Source organism: Camelus bactrianus, chromosome 17 (assembly GCF_048773025.1).
Source record: "Camelus bactrianus isolate YW-2024 breed Bactrian camel chromosome 17, ASM4877302v1, whole genome shotgun sequence".
NCBI lineage: Eukaryota > Metazoa > Chordata > Mammalia > Artiodactyla > Camelidae > Camelus > Camelus bactrianus.
The window spans coordinates 38,489,666-38,506,547 of NC_133555.1; the positions used below are offsets into that span (position 1 = coordinate 38,489,666).

The 16,882-nt window shown below is 43.6% G+C and overlaps 1 protein-coding gene across 6 annotated transcripts in view; it reads right to left on the reverse strand.

Moving 5' to 3' along the window:
• Positions 1 to 3,838: 3,838 nt before the first annotated feature.
• Positions 3,839 to 16,882, reverse strand: part of SNRK (SNF related kinase) — a 55,817-nt gene continuing 42,773 nt past the window's right edge. For all 6 annotated transcript variants that reach the window (XM_074345103.1, XM_074345101.1, XM_074345104.1 and 3 more), the window contains 3 exons: positions 13,891 to 14,103; positions 11,307 to 11,441; positions 3,839 to 7,362 (listed from right to left, as the gene is read on the reverse strand). In XM_074345103.1, coding sequence (XP_074201204.1) covers positions 6,141 to 7,362; positions 11,307 to 11,441; positions 13,891 to 14,103 — 1,570 coding nt within the window. In that variant the 3' untranslated portion in view covers positions 3,839 to 6,140. The remainder of the gene's footprint in view (positions 7,363 to 11,306; positions 11,442 to 13,890; positions 14,104 to 16,882) is intronic.

A 16,882-nucleotide genomic window follows, 5' to 3' on the forward strand; every position in this document is an offset into this window, starting at 1 on the left:
TGTTTCTTCCCCAAGGACATCATGAACTCACAAGAACCAAAACTCGGATTTTTATCTCTTCCTGACTTCTCAACCTGTAATGCCTTGCTGGGAGTGAGGTGTTCGGGAGTCAGGGGTCCTCAAAAATACAAATGACTCCTCAGCAGTCACAAGGTGCTTGGGTCCCATTAGCTCAAGAAAGACTAGATCCCATTTCCTCTTCGCATCTGCCCCTCACCAGACCCAGAAGTCTGAGGAACCCAGTCCCTGCTGGACTTCAGGGCACAAGGGTAGCCCCAAGTCAGGCGCATCCCGCTGCACAGGGGGCGAGCAAGCCCTGGGAACCTGCAGTCTTTGACTGAATGCTGGTCAGTACACGTGTGTAAGACTACGTGGGGCTGGAGAAAGAACCCCACAAAGCAGGAGGCTGAGCAGCGCTTAGAATTTACACAGATCCCGGCAGATGCTGCGTGCTTCCGCCAGCCAGAGTGGAAAGACTTAAGCATTGTGCTGAGAACTCTACCAAAGTGGTGCATCGGATTAGCCCTAAAGACTGTTCTGGATCTGTCCTCTAAAAGCAAGACCCAAAAGGATCCAGCGGATTCCAAGTAACTGTGTGCCAAAACAAAACCCAGCACTTTTTACATGAAGGTAAAATCCAGCACTCAACAGTGTGAAATTCAACTGCAACAAAAAAACTGTCAACCTAGAATTCTATACCCAATAAAAATAACCTTCACAAATGAAGTAAAAACACATTTCACACAAGCAAAAGATGCCAGAATATACTGTCAGCAGACCTGCACTGTAAGAAATTTTAAAGTTCTATAGGCAGAAAATACCAAAATGTGGATTTATATAAGAGAATGAAGAGTGATGGAAATGATAAAGATGTCAGTAAAATAAGACTTTTCCCATTTGATCTCTTAAAAAGAAGACTATTTAAAGCAAAAATATGTATGCATACATAAAAATAAAAATGACAGCAGTACAAAGAAGAGGAGGAGGAAAACTGAAGTACAGAGATGTAAGGTTCCATCCTACATGAAGGAGTACTGTTTTAAGGTAGACTGTGATTTTATACATACATATATATGTAAAATACATGTATGATTATATTTTATATATATGTGTGTGTATGTATCCCTACAGTAGCCTTACTAAAGAAATAAAAGAGGCACACAGCCTTAAAAAGCCAGTTAAAAGTGGTCAGTTAAACCAAAAGAAGGTAGTAAAAGAAACAAAGAACAGATGAGACAAACAGAAAACAATTTAGAAGATGGCAGCTTTGAACTCAACCATGTTGATAAGTACACTAAATGTAACTGGTCTGAACACTCCAAATAAAAAGCAAAGATTGGATTAAAAAAAAACAAGACCCAACTATATGCTATCTACAAAAAGACCCTCCCAAAAACCTCTAAATATAAAGATACAGTTAGGTTAAAAGTAAAAAGATGGGAAAAGATACACTCCCACAAGTCAAAAACAGCCAGAATGGCTGTATGAGTACCACACAAAATGGACTTCAGGACAAAGAATAATTTACCAGGGATAAGCAGGAACATTTCATAATGGTGAAAGGGATCAATTCATCAAGACTTAACAATCTTCAGTCTAACAACAGAGCTTCAAATTTCATAGAGAAATAGGCAAAATCCACAGCCATAGTTAGATTTCAACACTCCTCTCTCAGTAATTTATATACTGAGACAGAAAATCAGTAAGCATATGAAAGACTTGAAATAACACCATCAACCAGCTTGAATTAATCGATGTGTACAGAACATACAGAACACTTTATCAGCAACAGCGTTTCTCAAGCACTCACAAAAACATTCACCAAGACAGGCCATTAGCCGAACCACAGAGCAAAGATTTAAATTACACAAGGCATGATTTCCGACCAAGTTTTAAGATTTAAATTACACAAAGCATGATTTCTGACCAAAACAGAATTCAACTAGAAATTAGTAACAAAAACTTATGTGGAAAATTCTCAAACATCTGGAAATTCAATACCTTTCAAAATATGACATGATTTCGCTCTTAGAATGATCACTCACAAAGTTGAATGGAGAAAGGAGAGACGAGGACAAAACTGGTGAAACCCTTTAAGAGGCATTTTTACAGCTGCCCAGATTGAGGAAGTGTTGAGTGTTGGCAGTGGAGGCAACGAGCTGTCAACTCTCGAACGGTGAATAAGATTCGCCGATGGATGGGATGTTGGGACCAAAGAGTCAAGGCTGACACCAAGATTTTTTACTTCTGCAAAATGAATGAAGGTTTAGAGTTGTCATTTATGAGATGGGGAGCATCAGGAAGGGTAAGATTCGAGGGTGATTAGGAGTTTGGGGCTTAGAAGGATTGAGGTGCTTATTAGACACATCCAAGTAGAGAAATCAAATAGTCGGAATCTGGTGTTCCTGCGAGAGATGTGGGCTAAATGTATTCTGGGTTTCTATTAGGACACGGATGTTAAGATTGAATGGGATCATCAAGAGGTTGTGTACAGGCTGAGAAGGAATCCTGAATTGAACCCTGGGGTATCCCAAATTCAGCGGCTGGGAGAATGTGGGGCTAGTGGAATGGAGAGCAGCAAGGTGGAAGTGGGGACCTGACCAGTGCAAAGTTGGCAAGGGAGAGTGATCAACTCAGCAAATGCTAACGTGGGATTGGAACTGACCACTGGATTAGTGTTTGCCCGGCTGAGAATGGGGTAGGAGTTCAGGAGAAAGGGGGAATGTGCTAATGGGTACAAGATTTCTTTTGGGGTTTATGGTAATGGCTGCACAACTCTGAGAATATACTAAAACACACTGAACTGTACAATTTAAATCGGTGAATTACATGGAATGTGGATTATATCTCAAAGCTGTTTCTAAAAATTGACCTCTGGATTTAGCACATGATCGCTGCTCGCCTTGAGCAGAGCAGTTTTGGTGGGGTGACAGCAGCAGAGCCTGACTGGAAGGGTTCAGAGAGAGTGGAGAAGAGAAAAATGTGGCAACAACTAGGGAGAGAATAACAAAAACATTTAAGACAGGAGGAATAAATCATTTGTTTTGTTTGCTGTTAGGAATGATCTAGTAGAGGAGCAAAGATTGACGGTGCAAGAGAAAGAGAATGGTAAAGGCCTCAGGTAGGTCTCACTCACACCTCTCAGGTCTTCAGGTGCAAGTGAAGGGACTGACCCGGAACCACACCACCAAACGGAAGAGCAGGGCGTGTGAATACACACGAGGGTAAGAAGGTAGAAGTTTGTCAGGGAGCAGTGACCAGTGAGTGAGGAAAGTAGGTGAACTGGGGAAGTAAAGTTTAATTAATAGGCAGTCCTGGGACCCACCTGAGATTTGCGGTCACGAGTTTAAAGCGAGAACAGTCACGACTGCATTTTTCAGTCACATCTGGCGGTGCAGGTGCACACACAGCATGTGGAACGTTGGTGTAACCCAGGCCAGGATTATGCAAAGCTGCATGCATAGGAAGAGACAGAACATGGGGACACAGTTTATATTGCTGAACACCAATATGCCACTTTATTATTTGGATTTTTTTTCCCATTTGTCACATACCTGTCAATGTTTACACAGGAAATTCAGCCAGCAGTGGAAGCAGCCAACCAAATCAGCTAATTCTGTACCCTCTTAACACACATCAGTTCTTACTTGGAAGGGATATCTTGAATCTGATTCAGTCTCACGGCTATTCTTAAAATTGGTGTCAAGATTGTCACAACTTTAAATACAGATAGAACTGCCAGAAGTACATAATTATATATATATACACACACACACACATACATATGTGTGCATATATATACACAGACACACACACACACAGAAAAATACAAGACGAATTGTTTTTTCCACAATATTTAATTTACACACTACTGTAACTATGCAACTTCTGAAGACAGGTTAAGGGGTACAAGAAACTGTTTAGAGCAAGTAAGTCGTTTGGTCCAATATTATCTTAATATAATGGTTATCTGCTCCCCTCCCTTTTATGTGACGACGTACTATGACATACAACACATGCACAATCATTCACTTATGAACAAATGAGGAAGACGCCACTCAGACTAACACCTGTGTACCCAGAGGGTCAACCAACCACACACAACTAATAAGGCTATGATACAGCTATGCAGCATAAATGGTCAACACTGCTGATCCTAAAAGTGAGCACCATATATACATCTGAATATAAAAAAACCATTGAAAACCAAACACATATGGGTTAGTTAAAAGGTGCCATTCCAAGGCTATACATAATCACAGGAAAAACTATTTACATTACTTGGAAAACAGCTGCAACAAAGAGTTTATTGCCAATGCCCTTTATAAACTTCTCTCCTACGTTTAATACAGATGTTACGCTCACTGTCTATGTGAACCACACATCTTATTTCTGGCCCTTTGTAAGATCCCTGCTCAAGAATTTCAAGCAAATATGTTCTATGGCTTCACCCACACATCTATTCTCGTAGCTTTCAATTATAAATATCACAATGAACTAGAGCTGTAGCTTAAAACGTATCTAGTCTAGGTCTAGAAAGTAAAATAAGTATTTTGAGTATCATATTTACTTAGTTAAGTATACTGTGAAATTCAGAGTTCTGAGTAAAATATATGAATCCTAAAGGAGCAGAGTCAGCGTGTTCTCGGAGAAACCGTGACCAATGGAATGCTGTCCTTTGGTGCTCTGCCCACACCACGCACCAGGCGACTGTCACTGCAGAGACATGACGGGAGGCCCATGAGTGTGGGAAGGCCCTGGAGGCCAGCCACATCCTCTCACCAGTGTCACCAGGAATTGCTTTCAAGGCCCCCCAGGGCACAGCATGAAAAAGTAGCATCTGGCCCCTTCCGAAATGACTAGCCTACAATATACTGTGTCCTATAAGATAAAAGCCATAAAAGATGATTATCTGGTCAAAAGTAGTCTTTGTACAGGAATAGTTTAAAGCAAGAGTTTTCTGATTATTGTTTTGGCAGGAAGGCAAAGTGAAAAACACTTCCAGCAAAAAAAAAAAAAACAAAAAAACCCACAAAAACAAAGCAGGCATTGTGCATTTTTGTTTGCTGTATGTGTATGAATTTTACCCATTTATGTGTATTTTCCAATCAGCCAATTTTCACAGGTAGCTGAGCTAAAGGATGTAGAAACAAAAAAGACAACCTAATGATCAAACTCCTAAAAATCAAATGTCAATAATTTTTTTAATTTATGGGGTTTTGACTTTGCCAGTATCTGTGTGCACCTTGGCTTCTACATTAGGCTCTACAGTTTCTTCTACCTACATGGTGGTAAAGGGGCCCTGGGGTGTGCCCCGCAGGAAGGAATCCACACCGAGCATCAGTTTTGTTCTGTTAGACAGACTCGTACTCTATACGTAGAGTTAAGACATCATCAGTTCACCTTGTCACATTACAAAATGAGATTGTCTGCTTCTAAGTTACCACTACAGGGGAAGCTGCCTTATAAATCTAACTACTTTATCTCGCCTGTTACAAAACAAGGAAATCTTTTTCAGTTAAATTTTAAGAGCCCAAACTTTCACACTATAGCTTAAGACAAACAGGTGTGGGTATGCCGAAATCATGGTTTTAAGGTTGTCAGTGCAGACGCTGGCTGGACTCTGCTCTGCTCAGGCCTCAGAAGGCTGAGTGTGCACACACTCGCGGGCTCCAGGCCTGTTGGCATCACGTTATTGCTTTGGTTCTGCCTCAGACACCAGCGTGTGCCTCAGAGCACGGAGTTTCCATTTCACAGAAGGTCGGGGCAGGAATTTAGATTTTTCACAAGGAAACAAAAGCATTTTTTTCTCTCTCTCTAGGTTAAGTGCAGAACATCAGATTTCTAAGTGCTCCGTTTATATTAGGTTCCAAATACACATTTTAATTTACTCCTGATCATCCACATTAAAATTATAAATGTAAAAATTACACAAAGAGACTTTTCGGCTGGAAAAGTAGTGTCTAGCAGCATGCACAAAGACCATGCATTGTCACATCGTCAGGCGACCAAATGAGAAAGGAATAAATAATTGCCCGCTTTAAACGAGGAAAACCAAAAAGGGGAGAGTGAAGTGAGCCGGTCTTCACTGCTCTGAGCAGGACGGGAGCCAGCGACGGGGGACGAAGGGGGGGCCGCGGTCAAATGACGTGGCAGCAGCTGGCCTGGCTGGAGGCGCACAGCAGCCCCTCCTTGGGGTTCCGCTGGATGTTCACAGAGATGGTCTTTTCGCACAGAGGTAGCTGGAGCACGTTGTTTTTCAGGTTCTTGCTCTTTAAGCGTTCCAACTCGGCGGTGGTGTCCGTCACATGGTCAGAGAAGAACTTCATGCCGCCCACGGCAGGGGCGGGCACCGCGTTCCCCGCGGAGCTGATGCACATCTTCCACGTGGACTTCTCTTGGACCTTCACGCTGGAAAACGACAAGCCATTCTGCGGGTCGAGAATGTACTTGGCGCTCCCGTGCAGCTGGGAGCCCAGGCAGAGGCCCATGAGTTTGAGGCTCTCCACCAGCTCCCCGGCGCCGCGCGGGGCCAGCTGCGAGGAGCCACCGCCCGGCCCGGCGCAGCGGCGCGTGCTGCCCGAGGTGCCGCCGGGGGCGCCGCCCGAGCCGCCCGCCGGGCTGCCCCCGCCCGCGCTGTTCTCGCTGGGGCTGGCCTTGTCCGCACCCCCGCCGCCGTTGCTCGGCTTGCTCTGGCCCCCGCCGTCCCCCTCGCTGCCCGGGGGCCCCTCGCTGCTGTCCCGGCGGTGCCAGGAGTAGGTGAAGCCGCTATCCTTGTCGAGCCGCCGCCGGCTCTCCGAGTCGTCGTCGCTGGTCTCCGAGCTGCTGCAGCTGGAGCCCCGGCCCTGACTTTTCCGCCGGTGGTAGCGCTTGTGCACCGTCCCCGGGGAAGCGATGTTCATCTTCAAGCGGCTCAGCTTGGGAGGCAGATTCTCATCCATGTCGAACTCGTCGTCAGACTCCCCCTCCTCAAAGATCTGGTTCAGGACCGGGGCGCTCTTCCTCGATGTCAGCCGGTTGGTCACCGATGGCTTCCTGCGCAAAACCACTTGTGTTGAGAGGGACATGGGCTTCTTGTCCTCCTCGTCTTCCTCTTCGTCTTCTTCCACCCGGAACAGGCACTTGCGCCCACTGGCAGGGGGTTTCAGGCTCGTGGGCGGCACGGAGGAGAGCGCCGGGCCCGCTAGCTCGGGAAGGTCGTCTTTCTTGGCGGAGTCACACAGGCCTTTGCTCCTGTGGCCATTGAGGACACTGTCGGCGGCCCGAGCAGGAGACTGAGGGACAGTCGCGTGGGACAAAGGAGTGGCCGTGAGGTCATCCTCAAGGTCCTGGGGCACATCAATTTTGGTTGGCCATGACTGCCTACGTAACAGATTGGAAAAAGAAAAGCAATGTAATAATATGCAGACTTTACTAAAGTACATTACATAAAACTTACTGGGACAAAATCCACAGTTAAAAAAAAGAAAAGAAAAAGAGAGAGACAAAAAGAAACAGCAGCTTTACAAACCTATTCAACATCCTGTAAACATCACAAGGACACCAGAAGGGCAAATGTGGTTTTGAAATGTGGTTCAGTCTGACTTACCAAATGAAAACATCACAGCTGTCAGAAAAGGGGGCAAACACTTAACTCCATTTTTCCTATGTAAACGTTTTATACCACAAGAAAAATCTTTCTAAAAAGTACAAGAGAGTTATTACCAAAGCAAAACCTGACCACCACACAATCTTTCTAAAAAGTACAAGAGAGTTATTACCAAAGCAAAACCTGACCACCACACAGAATGATCTAGACTCCTCTGGGTCTTAGATCATAACCTTTGAAGGTATACATGGCTAATAAATTCACCTGAAATTTCCAGTCCTCCAGATTTTACAGGATGGTGTTAAAGTTGGTGTTCACAAAAATAAGTGGAAATAGTTTAATGGATTTAAATGTGAGAATACTGGAGAGAAAAGCCAGTGAATAGTGACATACATAAATCTCTTCTTCACCAATTAAAAAGATGCACCCTTTAAGCTAAATAAAAATACGTATATTTTTATATATTCATATAGGAGTACTAGATAGCAAAATCCATGATTATTTAAACTTTGACTTTATCCCCCAATCCAGAGTCACCCAAGTAACAAGAACGCTGCTTGGTAGCCGAAGGAAAAGCCTTGAAAGTGAGGTCTCCGGCCTGTTTTGAATAAACATCTTGAATTCTCAACTACACTCTCTGCCCAGGGGAGCAGCAGACACCAGAGACGTTGAAAACAGCCACGGCTACACTGACACATCCTCTTCACACCAATTGTGTTATCCTAGAAATAAAACCCAATTAATCTATAGCCTGAAAAAACCCACAGGAATTTTCAACAGACATTTTTCTCCCAACTTGGAGCCTCCTCCTCTCTCTCAAGGATGGAGGGGTCTGTCTGCTGGTCACTGCTTGGTAGTTTATAGAAGCTGAGGGTTCAGTGTTTTTGAGATCAAGCAGCATCTCTGGGCAAGTCCTCTTTCCTCACAACACAACCGTGCCAGCTTCGGGTGAGTCTCGGGGCCCTGGAAAATGGCACACAATGTTCTTTTCATGCTGTTCCTCAAAGAACAGCCACTCAAAACCTCACCCTGGCCAATGCTGGGGGTCCCTATGGTAGGAGGCAAGTGTGGACAGTGTGTCTGACCTACCAGAGTGGCAGCCAGTCCACTGTGGACAAGGGCACAGACATGCTGGAGGAGCTTCTCTCCCCCAACCCCCAACTAAACAGACAACCAAAACCACCCCCAGAGGCAAGATGGGAAAGCACTGCAGCCAGACCAGTCACTCCATCACCGCTTCTGAACCAATGACTCTTACTTACACGGGTAAATCAAACTGTTAAATAGTTCACATTTATTGAGAACATATCTGAGCCCAACACTGTGCTAAACTAAATAAGCAATCTTTACAGCCACAAAACTGTGAGAAAATGACGGCTTATGTTAACGGAAGAGAACAAAGGCTGCTGACGAGAGCACAGTTCACCCTGACTGAGAGTTTACTAGAACCAGAGCTGCGGTGAGAGCCTGACAGGGATTAATCCATTTTATCTCACCACAACTCTATCCTCCCTTGACAGGTGAAGAAATCAAAACAGAGAGAGAGGAAGCAACCTGCCCAAGGCCACCCAGGCTTGATGACAGTGACATCTAGGCAGGGTTCTGTGGTTACTGAACCCCAGGGCAGTGGCTTTATGCTGCAATCCTGAAGCCCCCGAATGACTGCCTGTCGGATGGATGGAGCCTCTGCAGTCAGGCCTCAGTGGTTTTCCTTGCTTCCTCGTTTCTCTCTGGAAGGAAGCGGGTACCAGCCGCTCCTGTGTAGAGGTCAGCTCCTGGAGGACTTCATAAGGCTCTTCTAACGGACACAGCACACACATTTCCATCCCACACAGGCAGGATGCAAAGAAAGTATCTGTTCTCTTGGCCTGCCCACCCCTTCCCCCAAACAACTAATCATGCTGGCTAAACTCTAGTCTCCTGACTCAGCCCAGGTTTCTATATCCCAGGTCACAATGACCCCAAGGTATACCCAGCAATGTATCGAAGTCAGGTCCAGGCTTTGGACAGTAAAGAGAAGACAAGTAAGCAGACATCCACCACCTGCCAGGGGGCCCTGGCCCCAGCAGGAGGACAGGCCCCAACAGCATCTCCACTCCATAATCACCAGGCGGGTACAAGGAAACTGCATGGAGGCTCTGGTATTTTTTATAGCTACTGTTGGCTTTGTAATTTCTACAATAAAGGAAAACCAATTTAACTCAGTTACATATTTGATCAACTTTAGACTGAGTTCTGATTTGTCTCACTGAACAATCAACAGTTCAATTCCAAATATTCCCTTCTCCAAAAGACTGGGGCGGCTCCAGGTGCGGTGGCCCAGCACGCAGTGACTCTGCTCTGGGGCTGCTCTTCTGCGCTAGAGGGCTTGGGGCAGGACTAGGTGGACCCCAACCGCTCACTGTCACTCTCCCAGTCTGGCCCGTGCGCAAGAGTCCCCTCGCTCTCTGGGGCCCAGTCCTCTTCCAAGCTGATGCCAGACAGAGTGCCTAGTTTTCGTTATGCAAGAACACATCCAGGATATAGATGAAGTTACTAAATCCATTTTCCAGTTAAACTAGACTTCTAAATATTTAGTCTTTGGTCACCCAGGAATGTTTCCTTGTCTCTTCTTTGTTGCTCCAACCCAAGCAACCTATGCATGGCAAGCTGACTACAAGTAATCTAAAATCCAATGGTATTCTTCCTCTTTTAAATAGAAATTATTACTACATATTCACACACATATGTTCACATACAGTCAGATGTACAAGTAAAGGATTATTCAGAATCAGGAGCATCCTTCTGTTTTTGAATCACTACAGTTCTATGGATTACTTTATCTGAATAAAGAAAAATTCTATATAAATTTCATAGTGTTGACTGAAAAACAGTAACCCTTCCCAAGCTTTGATTTTAAATGGAACACTAATATGGCAGAAGAAAAAGAAGAGGAGGAGGGTGGGGGAGAGGAAGAGAAGAGATCAAGGAAGGGGGAGGAAGGAGGAGAATCGGGAAAGGAAGGGAAGCAAAGGAAAACACAGAGGGCACATTCACTGCTTTACCAATGACAAAATGGTAGGAAACGTTCACAGCAATGACAGCAGACACATGGAGCCCAGTTCAAAGTACCTCACATACATTAATTCGTTTATCCCTCACCACAACCCCAAGAGGTAAACGGTATTATAACACCCATTTCACAGATCAGGAAGCTGAGTCAGAGAGAGGTTAAGTGACCTCCCAAGGTCAAGCAGCTAATAAATCAACTAGCTGATCTGACTGTCAAATTCCTGAAATCCTGAGGTAACATTATGCCACAGAAATGCCCCGTATGTTTTTTTTTAATTGCTTCAAATAACTGAGGGAAAACTCAGCCTTGTTCCTGGAATGAAAAATGGAAATTAACACATTTATACATGTCAGTTCTGGATGAGTTTATTGAAATAGCTGACAGACACTCTAGCTTGAGGCTCCTTCTCCAAATGTATCTTCCCAGCCAGGCCAGTAGCCACAGCCCCTCTCCCCCAACCCACCCTCAAGCCCAGGAGAGGAAGGCGTCCCTGGTGACAAGGAACCAAGACCCCACACACACATGGAGGGCCCACACGTGGCCTCCCCGCTGAGGCTGTCACCACCGTGCATACTCTCATCACCCCCAGCGTTAAGAAACATTAAAAAATAAATTCACTATTTCAAAATGTTAACTTACTAAAATCAGTGAAGATTTTTTTCTCACCTAAACTGGGCCTTGATATTGCTAGGGCTTGCAGACCTGGTTTGTATTTCTTTCTCTTGCTTTTCCCTCAGGATCCTTTCAGCAAGCAGGAAGTAGGTGGCTGTGATGTGGTTATACCTGTTGGTTTCCAGGGCTCTGAGGAAACAAGGGAGAGAGAATGTAACCCACATGCGCAGTTTTGCTTTCTCACAAGCAGAACTAATTTTTTTTTTAAGAACAAATGAAATCCAATGACCTTGAATCTTTAACATAATGGGGAAAAAAACCCTAGTAGTAATTATTTAGATCATTCTTAAAATTCTAAGAAACATCTGCATAAAAATGTTCAATTAGTAAGAAAAACCCAAAATGCTGATGGCAGCTTAAGCTGGATGTTAGTTTTAGCTACATAAGAAAAGATAACCAGATGCCAAGAATGTACATGTTATTCAAAATTTTAATGTGTCAAGTGTTTATTTTCATTAAACTGGCTCACCTGCTTCCAAGAGAACCATGAAATGAGTTGTATGAACGTGCACTGAAACACTAACATCAGAAAAACTAGAAAGTTTTTTTTTTACACTCTGTAATTTACTGGCATTGGGGAAGGGGATTCAATTTATTTATTTATGTATCTATTTATTTAAAATGGAGGTACTGGAGACTGAACCCACATTAGTGAATTATTAGTGTACTGAGAGCATGCCATCAGCCTCTTCTCTGAATAAAGTCTATGCATTCATTCAGAAGTGATGCTTTCTGAGGACTCAGTCTGGCCAGCGCTGTGCTGGCAGGTGCTGGGGCACATGGCCTGCCCGCTCTCCAACAGCTGGCCTGTTGTGGGATGGGGGGAGTGTTACAGAAGATCTACAAGACCCAGAAATACGACTTACACTTTTCAGGAACTTTCTGTAGTTAGCGAACATACACAATGAACACTTTGGTAGGAAACGATACAGGGGTCACATCTCACAAAATGGACAGTGGGGCCACATCTAATAGGCTGAGATGAGAGATTCTAGAGTAAGAGCCCAAGGTGAAATTCAGGTCCAGAATGACTTGTCAGAGTGGTTTCCTCAGCTCAGCACTGGATGAAGCTGTGGGCCTGAGTTAAGGGGACCAACAAGTATGTCTCTGAACTAAGGAATCACGGTGGGTCGAGTTGCTGCTTATAATGCAGGCAGCAGGCAAGACCGGCCGAGACCAGCTGGGAGGACTCGGGCTCAGGGAATTATCTGAGCCATGGAAATTACCCCTCCTTTTGGGTTTGTAATTGAATTTACAGGAACAAAATAGTTCTCTATGATATCACTGCATGTATTTAAGTTAAGAATATAAAGCCAATTCAAGGGGATGCAAATAACCTTTGAGCCACTCAAAAATGAAAAACCATTTTCTGCACATCCCTAAAGCAAGTCTCCTTGACAGAAAGAGCAAGTGTCCTGCTCTCTTCTGTCCATTTAGGTCATTTCAGTAGCTGTGGGTCAACCTGTAAAAATCCATAATGTACTCAGAAACCTGTAGAAATGTGTATTTAAACCGAAATTATGAACCTGGGTTAATTTTTGCAAACCCTTCTTCCCAGTGTACTCCAAAGATACATGTCCTTCACACAGATACCGCCCTTTTAGGGACCAGACCCTCTGGTGCCACGTGGACACTCTGACATACTACAGAGCTGTCCAGCCAGCAGCCTCCTCTCCCCCCAGGTCAGGAACCTGGGTCAGATCGCTCAGCCAGGCCAGTGGCCCTCCCGAGGGGAACCCCTTTTTTGCCCCCCCAGAATATATCTTTTCATCACACCCAACTGTTTCATTCAACAGGTTAAGTAACTTTAGACTTTTCATTTGTGGAAATGCTTCATACTTTTATAGACAGGACCTCTTACAGAAGTGAACTATATCATTGTTAAAGCAACTTCATCTTTATATTATCCTTGATTCCAAGCTTCTTAGGTTATTAAAAACTGGCTTTGGTTTTAAAGGACCTAACCAACTTATGCACCTCATGGGTTCCAGGCTGCCGCAGCAAGGGCTCTAAAGGGCCACACAGTAAATATATTTTGAGTTTCACAGGTCACGTGGCCTCTCTCACAGGGACTCTGATACTGCAGCACAATGCTGCCACGGACAGTACGTAAACCAACAGCACTGCTGTGGGCACCAAAACTGTACCTACAAAAACGTGTGACTGACCCATATGGCAACCCCTGATCTCAAGGGCCTGTGATGTCCCACTGAGTGTCCCTGCTTCCCTGTGGGGACCAGAGGGAGCCCCAGGAATGACGAGGACACAGAAATGGACAAGTCATGTACTGGGATACAGAACAGTCCAGTCCAGTCCACCTCTGGAAGAAGGGAGAACGGCCACACGACTGACACCACCAGCAATGGTGTACCTGTTCACCAGCACAGAAATAAAAACAAAGACCAACTAAACCTATGAGCCAGGCACTGGGCCAGGAACTCTAGAGATAAACGACATAACCTGTGACAACTGGGAACTCTGCCCATTACACGCTCTCCACAGGCCCTGCCACACTAAGAAGAGAGCCCACTCCAAGCACCCTGAGCCCACGGCCGCCCACTGACGAGCGCTCACATACTCGACGATGGCGTCCCGATCCGCTATGTCCCCAAGCACCATGCGCTGAATGATGCTGTTGTGCTCCTCTTCCGAGAGGTTCTTGTACGACACGAGGGGGATGTTGTACTTCGTGGCTGGCGAAGGGTCCACTCCCTGAAGCCAAGGATGGTTTTCAATCTCTTCTAAAGAGGCCCTTCTCTTGGGATCTCTCTGTAGCATCCGTGTGATGAGGCTGGAAAGGAAGGCAAGCCCATTGTGAAAGGGAACTGCTGTCAGGGATTAGTAACGGTGGGTTACCAAAACTGCTTCCTGCACTTACACCATCAATTTCCTCAGGTTCGCTAGCAGTGGTGGGGTGCAGATGGGAATAAAGAAAATTTAGTGCCATCAGATACATAAAATAAAAAATCACAACCACTGATACACCGACAAGCCTGACACAAACGCAGTTTCCTGTCTTCTACAGTCAACTCTGGGCACTGCCATCCATCCTTGAACTGTCTGTGGCGCACCAGAGCCAGACAGAACCATCAGCAGTGACGCACAGAATAGGGTGCATGAGCCAACCTCTGGAAGAATGAATGCCCCTCCTGATGAAAGCAACCAAAATGGCATACATTTTTAGACATTTCTTTTTTTTTTTTTAAAGGCACTGTGCTGGCAGGAAGGAAGGAAGGAAGGAATAAAGGAAAGGAAGGTAAGGAAAGGAAGGGAGGAAGGATGGCTGGACTAAGTACTCAGCACATAAAAATACAGAGTAAAAGCAAGACTCTCAGGAGGCAAATGACAAAGCTGGCCTTTGGCCTAATTGCTTCTGCTTGTTTCTGTTTCTATACTGAGTATGTGAAACAGAATATAACGTGTAGGGCTTACTGTAGGTGGGGAATACAGCCAGAACTCTTGCAAAGAACTGGGCCCCAGCTTCAGTGTGAGGGTGAATGAGAAATGAGAAACACATCTACTGCTAAGACGTCAAGAAGAAAACTTGCCTGCCCCAACCCTGGCAGTAAAGGTGGGCTGGGGGAATTTCTTCTAAGAATTACAAGCTGGTCCTCACACAAGTTTGTGGTCCAAATTAATGATTATCTGTGTGCTACACATGGTGAAGAAGTTAATTTTAAGTGGTTTCAGGCTTGAAGTACTTCTGGACAACTAGTAGAAAAATGCACTCTTTCTGGAAGGAATGTAATGTAAAAGAACCCCCCACATAATATTGCAAGGAATCTGACCTCACAGTCAAAAAAATATACCAAGGAAATAAGGTACCGCTACAAGAACTAAAAGACATGATGGCAAAATCAGAATGTAAAGACTCTGAATACATCTATACCTATCCATGATATCCATGAACACAATAAATATAATGGAATAAACGCTACAATTAAAAGACAAAAATAGGGGGAGTGGAAGGATAAATTAGGAGTTCAGGTCAGGATTTGCAGATACACACTACTATATATAAACAGATAAACAACAAGGTCCTACTGTGTAGCACAGGGAACTATATTCAATACCTCATAACAGCCTATAATGAAAAACAGTACGAAAAGGAATATATATATGAGAAACTGAATCACTATGCTGTACACCAGAAATTAACACAACACTGTAAACTAACTATACTTCAATTAAAAAAAAAAAAAAGACAAAAATGCTCAGATGGTCAGATGAGATCAAATAAAAATCCAGCTTCCAGTTGTTAAAAAAGATGCACCTAAAAATAAGACGATAAAAGATTTAAAGTAAAAGAATAGAAAACATATATAGCACATGAATGCTAACCAAAAGAAGACTGGTGTGGTTACCTAAAACTGTGTAACACAGACTGACTTTAAGGCACATAGCATTATTAGAGATAAACAGTGATACAAAGGTTCAATTTACCAGGAAGCTACAAGTTTTCAGCTTGTTCGGACCTCATAACACTCCCTTCAAAATACCCAAAGCAAAATCTTAGGACTTTCAAGAATAAAAAAAATAAATTTACCACCACAGTGGAAGAATCTCTCTCAGTAAGTGATAGATCAAGCAGTCAAACTCAGAGGGATGGAAGTAATTTGGAACAGCATAATTAACAAGCTTGAGCTTTAGGATTTATACAGAACTCTGACCCCAACAACTGGAAAACATACATTCTTTTCCAGAACAAAAGGATTATTTAAGAAAATTAACTCCATGCTAAGACATAAGCAAGTCTTATCAATTTGAAAAAAAAAACTAGTGCCATATAAATTGTATTCTTGGATCACAAAACAATTAAGTTAGAAATGAACAACAAAAAAGCTAATTAGTAAAACTGTATTTTGGAAATTTAAAATACCCTTCTAAAACTAATGGGTTAAATAAACCCATGGAACCTAGAAAATAGTCAGGACTAAATAATAATTTTAAAAAAGGATTATAAATCAAAACTAGTGGGATGCAGCTGAAATGGCCATTTATAGCCCTAAGTGTTACACTGGAAAAGGAAAATTTATGATCTGAACATCCAATGTAAGAAAGAAAAAGAACAGAAGAGTTATCCCATTAAGTACGTAGAAGGAAACAACACAGATAAGATAAAAGACTATCAATAACAAAACAAAAAACACAACAGTAAGTTAATAAAGATAAAAGATAATTCTTTGAAAAACATTATAATTAAACTTCAGGCAAGATTGAGCTAGGCAAAAATAGAAAAGGTAAAAAGTAAGAGAAAGCAAAAACTCAGTACTGGATATCCAGAGGGAACTCTAACTTGAAAAGATACATGCACCCCAATGTTCACAGCAGCACTATACACAATAGCCAAGACACGGAAGCAGCCTAAATGTCCGTCAACAGATGACAGGATAAAGAAGTTGTGGTATATTCATACAATGGAATACTGCTCAGCCATAAAAGAGTAAAACAATGCCATTTGCAGCAACATGATGGACCTAGAGATCATCATTCTAAGTGAAGTAAGCCAGAAAGAAAAAGAAAAATACCATATGATATCACTCATATGTGGAATCAAAAAGAAAAAAAAG